Source organism: Bos indicus x Bos taurus, chromosome 7, assembly GCF_003369695.1.
Source record: "Bos indicus x Bos taurus breed Angus x Brahman F1 hybrid chromosome 7, Bos_hybrid_MaternalHap_v2.0, whole genome shotgun sequence".
Lineage (NCBI taxonomy): Eukaryota > Metazoa > Chordata > Mammalia > Artiodactyla > Bovidae > Bos > Bos indicus x Bos taurus.
In genome coordinates, this window is record NC_040082.1 from 98,727,196 (window position 1) to 98,739,273 (window position 12,078).

Sequence of the window (12,078 nt, forward strand, 5' to 3'; positions counted from 1 at the left end):
CCCTGTGTTTGTGGTCCGCGTGCCTTTGTGCGCGTCTGCTCCCCGTGCGCCTTTGAGGTCTGCGTGCATCTGGGCTCCAGCGTGTGCCCGCTCGCGCCCCCGTGTCCCCGTGTCCCCTGCGCGGAGGCCGGGAGCTGCGTCCTGGAGTCCCGTGGGCATCCCCGCTTGCATCCTGGTGCGCCTGGCGGGAGGCCTCGGGGCACACACGGCCGCGGCTGGACCCACCGCCCGGCAGGAGCCGGGAGGTGGGAGGGGGCGGTGGCGGCGGGGAGCGCGGGCACGTCACCGAGACAGACAGGCGGGCGGGTGGGAGGCGGCGGCCGCGGGTTCGAGCCGGCGCCGGAGCCCCGCGGTCCCCTCCCCCTGCCCGCGGCCTGGGGAGCCCCCGCCCAGCCCCGGAGCCGCCAAAATGCAATTTCCCGTGCCGGCGCCTCGCGGCTCGGGGGGCTTTTCCGGGCGGGTTTTGGACAGAAGAGGGGGAAACAAGGCGGCGGCCCCAAAACGAGGTGAGCGCGGGCGCCGGGCGGGCCCGGGGCGCGAGCGGGGCGGGGGCCGCCCGCGGGGAGGGGGCGCGGCGGGGCGGGGCGGCAGCGGGACCCGCCGCAGCCCCCTCGCGCACCTGCTCGCGGCCGGGGGGCGGGCGCCCCGGCCTCTGCAGCCCGGCCCTCCATTGTTGCGGCGGCTGGGGAAGGGGGGCGGGGAGGCCCTGGCGGCTTCTCTGTGTCTCGCTTTCCCCGAGAGGGGCCCCCGGAGGACCAGACCCCCACTCCAGAGGGGACAGACCCAGAAGTCCCAGGCCGGCTGGGGGCCGCCGGGGGGAGGGCGGGCCGAGATGCCCCTGTGGGGAGGGGACGCAGGCTGAGGGTCGGAGGGGCATGGGTGCCGGGCCTCCTGACACCTGACCGTAGGAGGCCCTGGAGCCGGGCGGCGGCCAGCTTTGTTCTTGGGGGAGCAGGGCGGATGGGGGCCTCGGATATCCCGGACCGGGAGAGGCTCTGAGCCGGCGCGCGCGTTCGAGTAGGCGCTCCCGGCCAAGTTCACGGGCGTGCAGGCCTGTGCGGGCCCTGCGGAGACGGATCCCGGCGGGGGCTTCCCGCTCGGGCCTGGCTGCGGCGGCGGGCCAGGGGCGACAGCGGCGCCGCCTGCCGGAGCCCCGGGGCCCTCCGCAGCCAGCCCCCCGCCGCTGCCCCCGCTTGTCATTACCGCCGGATGCAGAGTATTTACCCGGGCCAAGGTTTGCTAACAGGAACACGCCCTCAAAAAGAGGCCGTAAAAAGGAAAAATTGGCAGGGAATCCCACTACTGGGGAACCCTTTTAAAGCGACAAGGCGCCTTTCACAGGGACCTCGCCCTGGAGGACATGCATTGGGGGCGGGGGGAGGGGACGGAGAAGACCCCTCATTGGCTGATGGGATCTGAGATACACCCTGCATCCCACTACATTTCAGTTCCCCCATCTCCTTTCCCACCGATTCTCCACCTCCCTGGACTGCTCACAGATACACTTACAGAGTCACAATTAGATGAAGACCCCAAATCTACACTCTATACTCCCGCATAAATCATCCCCATTGTTACTCACATCACCTGCCAGAACGCTGATGTACACACACAGTCACCCATCATAACACTGCCACGTGGGCACACATCACCCACAATGACAAGAACACCCAGGGCTGACACCTGGGAAAACATTGCCACAGAGAAACGAAGCTGCCACCAACCGTGGTAGACATATCCTTGCACATAACACTGACACACACACATAGTTTTCTGTTGCACACACAGACACTTCTATGCTCACTGTCCCATGGGCACCCACAGGCTGTCATCAGAGTAATCTGACAACCGAAGCTAGGTAAATGTCCCAACACAGGGACACATGGACACCATTATTCTCAAGAACTTGGACATGCACACATAGATCTCTGTGTGCCTGCCCAGGCAAGGACACACCCAGTCACCCAGGCAAACTGACACACACACACACAGACGGTAAAGGCCTGCACAGATGACTGAGATTTTGACATCAGGTTATAGTAATCTTAATCTACACATATACAGTTACACTGACCCTCCTAGACAACCATTACATCACTGTCACCCACAGACAGATATGAACAGTCCAATAGTACCAACACCCATAGTCATCCACCCTGACACTTGATTATACCCTTAGACACCCCTGGGACTTCCCTGGTGCTCCCTCGGCTAAGAATCCATGCTCCCAATGCAGGGGGACCTGGGTTCAATCCCTGGTCAGGGAAATAGATCCCACACGCTAAAATGAAAGATCCCGCATGCTGCAACAAAGACTGAAAATCCCACATGTCACAACTAAGATCCAGTGCAGCAAAAAAACAAAACACTGATCTACAGACACAGTAACACATTTGCAGTGAAAATGACATACAGGAAAAGGACATAGAGACATGTAGAAATCCATAGTCACCTGAATGCCCACAAATCCAGCCCTTGTTTATTGAGCATCTGTTAGGTACCAGGGACTGTTCTCTACTGGGGTTATAAGAGATGAAGATCCCTATCCTCCTGGAGCTGAATTTTTAGTGAGGAGGGGTCAGGGGGGCACCATCATCAGATGACAGACCACAGTCACCCACAGTGACATTGACAGACGCCAGACACCCATGTACACCGGCTCACACATGGACCTGCAATTACCCACAATTAGCCTGACACATACCCACAGTCACACTGACATCCACACACAAACAGAAGCCCATGGGAGTGCCAACACAGACAACTGGCGTAGAGACAGCCAGCCACCCATTATGGCACATGCCTACCTTAACTAACGGACACCCACAGACCCCCTAAAATAGCCCACCAAAGTAGCTTTTGGACCCTCAAGCCCATCACAGCCTCCAAGTAACAGGCCCATAGGCAGTTGCTGCCTACATTTTTGCAGATGGGGCCCATCCTGACCCAGACCTAGGGTCACTCTGCGCTACAAGCCTTGGTAGAAGTGTCTGAATTTCTCATCAGCCTCTCCCAGGCCCCTCCACGGCCCCCAACCCCAACTCCAGGGAGGCTTCTCGCCTCCCCCAGCCCTGGCCCCACATCTGGTGGGCTTGAGAAGGAAACTCAGGTTCCTGGCTGAACTGGCTGCCCTCAGGGTCCTGAGCAGGACAGACAAGCCCCTTGTCTGAGGACGTGGAGTCAAAAGCCTGAGCAGCCAGCAAGTGGAGAGGAAGCCTGGGGAGGGCGGGGTGGCAACCTGAGAGGCCATGTAGGTATCATGGAAATGAGGGGCCTGCTGCCTGCCAGTCTAGACAGCCTGGGCCATCAACGAGACCCCACATGGGGACTCCTGTGTACACTGCCACTGCACATTCCATAATGGGCTCTTTGTCTGCCAGGCCCTGAGTACCTCCTCCTCCGCGTGTTCCCCGCCCCCAGGTCCTGTGCACACACACACAAGGGCACAGACACAGGGACATATGCACATTGGGACACAGGAGGGGCACACAAGCCAATAGATACCCCGGAAGCCCTGCATCTCGAACCTCGTGCTCCTCCCCGCTCCCACCTCCACACCAGCACCTTGTTCTTCAACTTGACAGCAGAGCTGCCTCCACCCATTGCCTGCCCATCTGGCTCCACTGGAACCTCTCACCTCTGACCCCTGACCCCCAGACCCCATGCCAGCTGCTCTGCCTTCCTGAGCTTAGGATGAGGGTGGGGGTGGGGATAGGCTCTGGGTCAGCCTGGCTGCGGAAAGGCTGCCCCCCACCCAGTCATTCCCAGCCCAGACAGGCCCTCCCAGCTGTAGTGTGGGGTCCCAGGGATAAGGAGGAGAAAGAGGCAGGGCCCCAGATTGGGGGTGGGAGGAGACGGCTCCCTGCCTCCCACCCTGCTGGGCTTCAAAGTCGGACTGGAGGCCCCTTCATCCCCGGAGAAGGCCTCAGGACACTTGGCGGGAGAAACACTCAGCCACCTGCTGAAGGGCCCCAGGTGCAGACAGAGAGAAGGGAGACAGATCCAAGGCCGCCTTTCATCAAAGGGCAGCTCCAGACATGGAGGGAACAGGCGGACGGATATAGGGGAGATCAGGTGGCAAGGGCCAGACACGGATGACCCCAGACAGCCAGGGAGGGGCGCACACAGCAAGGCTGGGGACCCAGACTGATACCTTTGAGGGGCACAGTCAGACCCAGACAGGAGGACCCAAACACACAGCAGGGTGGGAAGCCTATACCCACCACGACAGACAAAGGGAGAGAGTCAGACCCCAGGTTATGTCCGGACAGCCCTTCCCCCATAGTGGGGTGCTGGGGGCTGCGGGCCTGGGGCACCTCTCTTTGATCCCAAGGCCCATCCTTTGGCCCCAGCCCTGCCTTCCTGAGTTGGGGAGACCCCTTACTAGGACCTACCTGAGGTAGGTCAAAGTCAAAGCCCTCGGGGAAAGGAGCAGTGGTCCCCGGAAGACCCCTCTCCCACCCCCAGCGCACTGTGGCCACGGTGCCTCTCCATGACCTGGCATTCTAACCTCTTGGTTGTTAAGAACCGCTGAGAGAGTTCTGGTCCAAACTCTCAGAACCTCACCTTCCTCATTGATAAAACCTCACCTTCCTCAGTGTATCCTAATAACAGGGTGATTATGTAAAGCATCATTATTAGAATTACTGTCATTGTTGTTAATACCCCTGCCCTCCTAACCTACCCTCCTCTCCCAGCATTCTGCTTGTTAGGACCGCTGTCCTCCCTGCAGGTGATCGCCTCTCCCAACACGCGCCCTAAGAAAGGCCTGGATACACTGTGCCTGAATGGGGGAGGGCTCTGCAGGGCGGGTGGATGGTCCTTGGGAGAGGAGTCTCCGCGCGGAGCTCCAGACAGGGGTGGGAACCGGACTGGTCCCGGGTGGGCGAGAGGGCGGGCTCTGGGGAACGCAATCCGGGGAGGGAGGGGCGGGTCTTACGGGAGTCGGGCTCCGAGGGGGTCCCCGGCGGACCTTCGCGGAGTTGAGATCCCTGGGAACGACCTTGGGGACGCGTAGGGACGAGGTCTCTGGGGGTCTGGGCAGGAGGATTTGAGAGGCCCTAGCGGGGGCTCCCGGAGACAGCTGTAGATGGGAGGCCAGCGGAGGTGAGCTCAGAGAGCGAGGCCCCGGGGCGGGCCTTAGAGGAGCTGGGTGGGCTCTTGGAGGACCGGCTTAGAAGGCGTGTTTTATGGAGATTGAGTTTGGGGGCGGGCTACATGGGAGTCTATCTGGGCGGGCTCTAGAGGGAGGGTCCTAGGGATGTGCAATTTGTGGGTGGGCTTCGAGGGGGCGGGCCTTGAGGGGTCGGACTGGAGTCGGTGGCTTGCGAGGGGCAGGTCTCTGGAGGCTGGCTCTAGGTGGGGATTTCGAGGGTGGGGCTCCGAGCGCCGTGCTTCCTCTGGCCGCCTCCGCGGAAGGTCATTTTTGGGTTCACTCAAGCTCAGCACACCTGGGGGATCTGATTTGCCTTAAGTGTTACGGCAAGCGGTTTATCCTTTGGGGCTCGATATTGCCCTCAGTGAAATGGAAGGGGACTGGAAATTTGAAGTCTAGGCCATTCTCTTGGGGGGAGGGGGTCCCAGACCTCCCAGACCCAAGGAGGTTGGGAGCAGCCTTCTCTGAGACTGTGCGTGGGGGCACCCGAGGGGGAGGGCGGCTAACTCTACAGCCGCCCCTGGAGGGAGGGACTGGGGACCGGGTTTGAGGGTGAAGAAATGGGGAAGAGCATTAACGGGGTAAGCCTCGTGTAGTTATGCGCTTGGGCCCCCGTCTGATCCGACAAGGGCCCGAGTTTGGAAGCCCGGGACCCTCTGCGATCCTCTAGCTTCGCCCTTGTCCAACCGGCAGGTGGACCCACAAGGCGGGCTAGGCAGCGGCCCCACCTCGGGGCTCGAATTTGCAAAGTGCAGACTCAGACAACCCTCCCCCCAACCACCTTGGGTTGTTGTGATTCATAAACCATTGTGTCCGGAACACGGTGAAGCTCACTTAGGTATTACATTGTATTAAAATGACTTGTTTATCTCTCCGTTGCATCCATGCCCCCGGGGCCAGAACCACTTGGCCTCCAGACCTCTTGGGGCCTCTCGGAATCCCTCCTCTGCCTCTGCCTCTAGCTAAGGGTGCCCTCTGTTCTGGCCTGTCTCCCAAACTGATAATTGGAAGAAATATGCACCGTTGAGGGCCCTTTTGAGAATGCTTTGACTAAATGGGTTAGAAGCCCAGCGCCCGCTGCTGCTATATTTGCATAGCAAAGGTGACAGAAGTATCTGCTGATATTATTACTTAGATTTATCTCCTTTTTCCCTGTCCTGGAGCAGAGTTGGCTCCTTCCTGCTATCTGTTCCCTGACTTAATAGATTCTCTAAGTCTCTCATTCCCTTCCCCTCCCTCACCCTACCCGGTTCCTTGACCCACCCCGCCCCCCAGCCTCCACTCCCTGCCCCCCAAGGAGTTGCCAAGGGTTTGGGGGAACATTCAACCTGTCGGTGAGTTTGGGCAGCTCAGGCAAACCATCGACCGTTGAGTGGACCCCGAGGCCTGGAACTGCCGTCCACCCACCCACCCATCACGACCCCCAACTTTCAGATCTGGGGTAGGGGCAGGGGATCCCGAACACATCCCCTCCCTTAGGCCACAGCGAAGGTCACAATCAACATTCATTGTTGTCGGTGGGTTGTGACAGAGACCAGACCCACCGAGGGATGAATGTCACTGTGGCTGGGCCAGACACAATCCTGGACTCCCCCCCTCCCGCCCCCCAAAACTGCTCAGCCAGAACCTGACCCTGACCCTGGCCTTTCACCCCTCGAGGAGGGCTGGTGTCTGGGGTACTTAAAGACACAGGCTAGATTTGGGGGCATCAATCCTGGAGGGCTGTGGACAGGAATTACAAGTTTAGGACTGGGCAGCTGAAAAACCTTTCTGAAAGGGATTAGGGGGCCCTGCTTCCAGAAGGCTCAGTGAAGCTTTCTTGAATGAATGAATGAATGAGGTGTGTAGGCGGCACGTCACCTCTTCTCTGAGTTCCAGTCTTGGGCCCTGCTTTCTCACCCTTTTTACCTGGTACCTGCAGACCCCTCCTTTACCTTCAGTTGCCCACCTAGCACCTGATGCCCGTTGATCACCTGCCAGTCTGTGTCCCACCTGGGTGACTCGGGGGCACACCGCATCCTCCTGAGATGGAGCGCAGGTCTCATTTGAGAGGGCAATCAAGGACCTGGCCAATCTAGGGGTCTCCCCTCTGCCCCGTTAGCCCCACCTGTGCCTGTGCTCTCTTCCCCATAATCCTCAGTCTCAAACCCTTTTCCACCCCAGGACCTGGAGAGACTGACTCCACAACACCTAAGGCTCCTGTAACTGGTGGGGGAGGCAGGCTTTGTTGCCTTTGTGAATAACCCCAGGGCAGGTGACTTCAAACCCGTTTGTTCATCAGCTAAAAGGAGGTTCCACTGACAAGGGGTGTGAAAGCTCCCTGAGGGTGACCAGAGGTAGGGGCCTTGGTCCTTGTCCCCCCCCACCATAAGACAGGCCCTTCCTCCTTCCAAAGTCAGCTGGAAGGTCAGTGGCTCCCCCTCCCCCCTCCCCCAGTCCTGGAGAAGGAAGAAAGAAGTTACTAAGTTACTGACTACAGCACTGCTAGTCTTTGGGGTGGGGCTTCCAATGCCCCCACCTGCATCACTCTGGTTCTCCTGGAGGAGTAGACAAGGGCAGCCCTCTCAGTGCCCTCTGGGTGGGGTGTGTGGCTGCTTATTGCTGGTACCCCCTGCAGCCTGTGTCTTGTCACGCCCCCTCACCCTTAGCCTACCCAGAGGCCATGCAGCCCCGTGGCAGGTGCATTTCTGGGGGGAGCTGCAGCAAGCCCCCTGTGGCAATAGGGAACCTCCTACAGCCTGCTCCTCCCTCTTCACACCCCCTTGGAGTATAAGGAGGGAACTGACAGCCCAGACTCCTCGGCTCCAGAGAGGGGAAGGGAAGGGAGATTAGGCAGAAGTAGAGAGACCAGCTTGGGGGCGGCTGCGTTTCCCCTGTCTTCTGCCCCTCCACCTGGCACACGGGGCCCAGCCATGGGGACCTTCAACCTGTGGACAGACTACTTGGGTTTGGCACGCCTGGTTGGGGCTCAGCGTGAAGAAGAGGAGCCGGAGACCAGGCTGGATCGCCAGCCAGAAGCAGTGCCCGAACCGGGGGGTCAGCGACCCAGCCCTGAATCCTCACCAGCTCCCGAGCGCCTGTGTTCTTTCTGCAAACACAACGGCGAGTCCCGGGCCATCTACCAGTCCCACGTGCTCAAGGATGAAGCGGGCCGGGTGCTGTGCCCCATCCTCCGCGACTACGTGTGCCCCCAGTGCGGGGCCACCCGCGAGCGCGCCCACACCCGCCGCTTCTGCCCGCTCACCGGCCAGGGCTACACCTCCGTCTACAGCTACACCACCCGGAACTCGGCCGGCAAGAAGCTGGTCCGCTCGGACAAGGCGAGGACGCAGGACCCTGGACACGGACCGCGCCGAGGAGGAGGTGCCTGTGCAGGTGGCTGGGGGGACTCGCTGCAGAGGGGGGTCTGCCCTGGGCTGACTTAGAGCCTCTGAGAAGTGGGTTAACCCCTGGGCTGACCCACTTCAGAGGGTTGGGTGGGGGAGAGAATTCATACACAATAGAAGGCTTAGAACCACGTTCTAGAACTGTTGCCCTAGTGGGTAAGCTGGGGCTGGGGTTCCCTGTGTGACCTTGGGCAAGACACTCTCCTTCTCTGGGCCCATAGAGGGAATATTGTTTTCAGGCGCAGGGTGAGCTAGCAGGGAGGCCGTGGGGACTAGTGATGGGGTCTGGCAACAGGTACAGCAGGGGCTGCAATCTTGTGCGGAATGCAGGTGCCACGTGACCAGAGGGAAACAGCCTCACTTGTCCACTCATTCGCCAGGTGGTTTGTGAGGCTTGTCCTGTGCCAAGCACTGGGCTGGGCTTGGCCTTCAGTGGTAGATGGGACAGTGACAGTTATAACAGAAACGGGGGAGTCTAAAGGGAGCACTCAAGCTAGACAAAGAGGTCCAGGAGGGCTTCCTGGAGGAAGTGACTCCTGGAAACCTCATTCAGTTTGGTGAAATGCTGAAGGGGGTCTGGGCACTGGGGCTCACTAGGGAACTTGGTTAAATTCCGTGCGTCTGGAATGGGAGTATGCGTGCATGAAGGATGGAGGGGAAGGTGTCAGAAATTTCGGGGAAGGGCTGCTTGCTGATCGCCTTGAAGAGTTTGGACTTGAGTACTAGGGAGCTGAGAAGGGGACACGAGTAGGTCTGTGTATTAAGGGTGTGTTAGACTGTGCGTGTGTTAGACCGTGGCTAATGGGTTGGGCTGTGGGGGTGGATTTGAGGGGGTTGGAAGAAGTTGGTCCTCCAGGCAGGTGTTGGAGTTGGCATCAGTTTGGAGGGAAAGAACCATGAGTTTGCTGTGTGTGGGTCACCCCCCGGGAGGGTGGCTGGAGGCTCCCTAAGGTCTGCACAGCCACAGAGGGTTCCCTCCATCTTGCTCATCAAATTCGGAGTCCAGTTTTGCAGGCCTGAGTGAGGCCAGAGCATCTGTACTTCTAACTAGATCCCCTTGACCTCCGTAGCCGGCAGGCTTCGAGTAGCTAGGCTTACGTATCAGCAGTTACTATTACAGACTCGAAACACCTCCGCTTCTGCAGGTTTATAAGAGAAATCCGTTTTAGCAACTTTGGGGAAGTCAGCCAACAGAGGGACCGGTTTGACGGGGCGGTACCCCATTACTGCCTCTCTCAGACTGGGGGCCCCTCGGGAAGTCACCAGAAGGGAGGACCCCTTCCCACCCCGGCGGCTGTGCGGAGAACACGTTAGAAGGGTTGTGAGACTGCCTGCGGGAGAGGATAGTATTCCTGTGAGGTCTGACAAGGTCCAACTGGGAGAGGGAGGAAGCGGAAGTGACACAGAGACGATGGTCTCAGAATCTTCTTTTTTCCCCGAGGGAACAGGAAAACTTGACTCAGGGGTGGGGTGGGGTCGGGGAGCCCTCACTACGATATTGGCACGGAAAGGCTGCCTGAGGCTGTCCTCCCAGGAAACTTTCTGAGTGTAACAAATCCGGGGTTCCCGGAGCCCTGCGGCCGCGAGGGGGCAGTACGGCAGGACAGAGTTGGGAGTTTCCGTTGCTTTGTGTCTGGCTCTGGGTCCCACCTGGGACTGCCCGGGGCTGCGAATAGCACAGGGGTGCTAGTCCGGAAGGAGCCTGCAGGTGGAGCCAGAGCCCCGGCAGCTCTGCAGGTTGAGTCGGAACTTCCGGATCATCGAATCATCCTTATTACTAAATGCTTTTCCCCTCCCCCCAACTCTGCTTTTAAAATCTAGGTTCCAAAGGTGCCAGGAAGTCTTCTGGAACTCCTCCCTCTTCCTGCTGCCCCTCAACTTCTGCCTAAGGAGACTGGCGTGGGCAGGATGACGCCTTCACCTGGGGATGGGGACCCAGGCTCAGTGGAGGCTGGGTTTCAGGGAAGACCCACCCTCCGAGGATCCGCCCCCTAGACGGTGCCTCCAGCCTGGGGGCTTGGCAAAGGAGCCCGGTCTGGGACCACCGCCCAAAGCGCGCCCGCCCCTGTCACTGAAGGGGGTGGTCCTCAGGCACCCCTGCCCTTCTTCCCCAACGCTGAGCAACCAGTCAGCGCTCAATAAATGTTTATGAATGGATCAGCGTCATACGAAGCCCGGTCTTGGGACAAGGTATCGTGAACTGCGCCGCTGGGGCTGTCGCGTCCCTCAGCCTCCATATGTTACTCTGATCTCCGGTTTCCTCAACTGCTATTTGGATTTCTTTTCGCCCTGGGGCGCTGGGGTGAGGTGCTTTGGGCCGAGAAATGGCAGCTGGGGGGTCGCCCCAGCCCGGCACTTCTGAGCAGACATTTGCAGTGGAGTTAGTGCCATGAATCTTGTTTCTGTGACTTTTGTGTTTGCAGACTTTTCTGGCCACCTCTTGCATATTGACACGTCAGATGGGTAGATCCAGCACACTGGAGGCGGGGGCCTGATTTGAGGGGGCAATGGAGAAACAATTAGAGGTTCCCCCATCGTTGTCCTCACCTCAGAAGCCCTCAGTGAATGTTTAGGTTACCATCGATGCCCCAGAAACTGGGGGCCAGAGTCACATGCCAGGCCCTTCAGAACAAGGGAAGGACTTCTGGGTTGGGGCAGGGTGAGGGTTGGGGGCCATAAGGAATGGGAATATGTCCTGGTCAGTTGTGCCAGACAACAGCTTGGGCAAGGGGCACTGTGGAGGCTGTACTTCTTCAGGAGTGGGAGGGGACAGAGGTCCATCCCCACCCTGGTAGTGTGATCTGGTTCTCCTGGGGGGCTTGGCTTGGGGGGATCCCCACCCCATGTCTCCACCCCCAGATCTTGTTCCACCAGCCTTGAGGGGGCAGCAGGTAAGAAGTGCCAGTCCACATTCCTTCTCCAGTCCGAGGGCTGGCCTGAGCCTGGTCTCCACCCCCAGCCTACAAGGTCTCCTGGGGTTGAGTCAGGGCAGAATTTGGGCTTCCCAGAATTTGCCCTTGGCTTTGCCATTTGATCTGGGACCTGAGGCCACCTGAGGAGGGCTGCGGTGAGCCAGGGATCAGAAACAGCCCTTGAAGACAGCCTACTGCCCAGGCTTGGAGAGAAAAGGGAAGGAGGAGAAAGAAGACATGAGGGAGGCCTCCTCAGCAGTGCCAAGGGTTTCACATGGAGTCAGGGGACACAGTACCCCAGCCACTCTCAGCTACGTACAAATGCTAATTATATAAGCCAGAGCCACTGGGGCTTGAGACCCAGGGAACAGGGTGACTGGGCACATTCTGGTGGGTTCAAGGAAGGGGCTGTACATTCTGCAGGGTAAAAAGGCTGGGGGACTCTGAGCCACCTGAATGGGATGTCCCAGGTATAAGAAGGTGGTGGCAGGAGGGCCCTCCCTGCCTTGGCCCTAGGAGTTAGGGTGCAGGGGCGACAGGCAGAGCAACAAATTAGTCTTGGGTCTGGTCCACCTAGTGGTGACCTATTTAACAGAAGCAATGTCTTCTGCAAAACGGGTTTGAC

At 59.3% G+C, this 12,078-nt stretch overlaps 1 protein-coding gene across 3 annotated transcripts; it reads left to right on the plus strand.

The window, feature by feature from the left end:
• The first annotated feature begins 307 nt into the window (after nucleotides 1–307).
• Nucleotides 308–10,707, plus strand: NANOS3 (nanos C2HC-type zinc finger 3). Of its 3 annotated transcripts, none has more exons than XR_003511972.1 (2): nucleotides 308–506; nucleotides 10,363–10,446. XR_003511972.1 is itself a non-coding variant. In XM_027547964.1 (2 exons), the coding sequence occupies exons 1-2, from the start codon at nucleotides 8,068–8,070 to the stop codon at nucleotides 10,428–10,430; spliced, it is 519 nt and encodes a 172-aa protein (XP_027403765.1). In that variant the 5' UTR covers nucleotides 5,668–8,067; the 3' UTR covers nucleotides 10,431–10,707. The 3 variants fall into 3 exon arrangements, 2 of the variants coding, with proteins under 2 accessions (XP_027403765.1, XP_027403764.1); XM_027547964.1 differs by lacking the exon at nucleotides 308–506 and adding an exon at nucleotides 5,668–8,518 and having other exon boundaries at nucleotides 10,363–10,707; XM_027547963.1 differs by lacking the exon at nucleotides 308–506 and adding an exon at nucleotides 5,669–8,530 and having other exon boundaries at nucleotides 10,363–10,707.
• The last annotated feature ends 1,371 nt before the right edge of the window (nucleotides 10,708–12,078 follow it).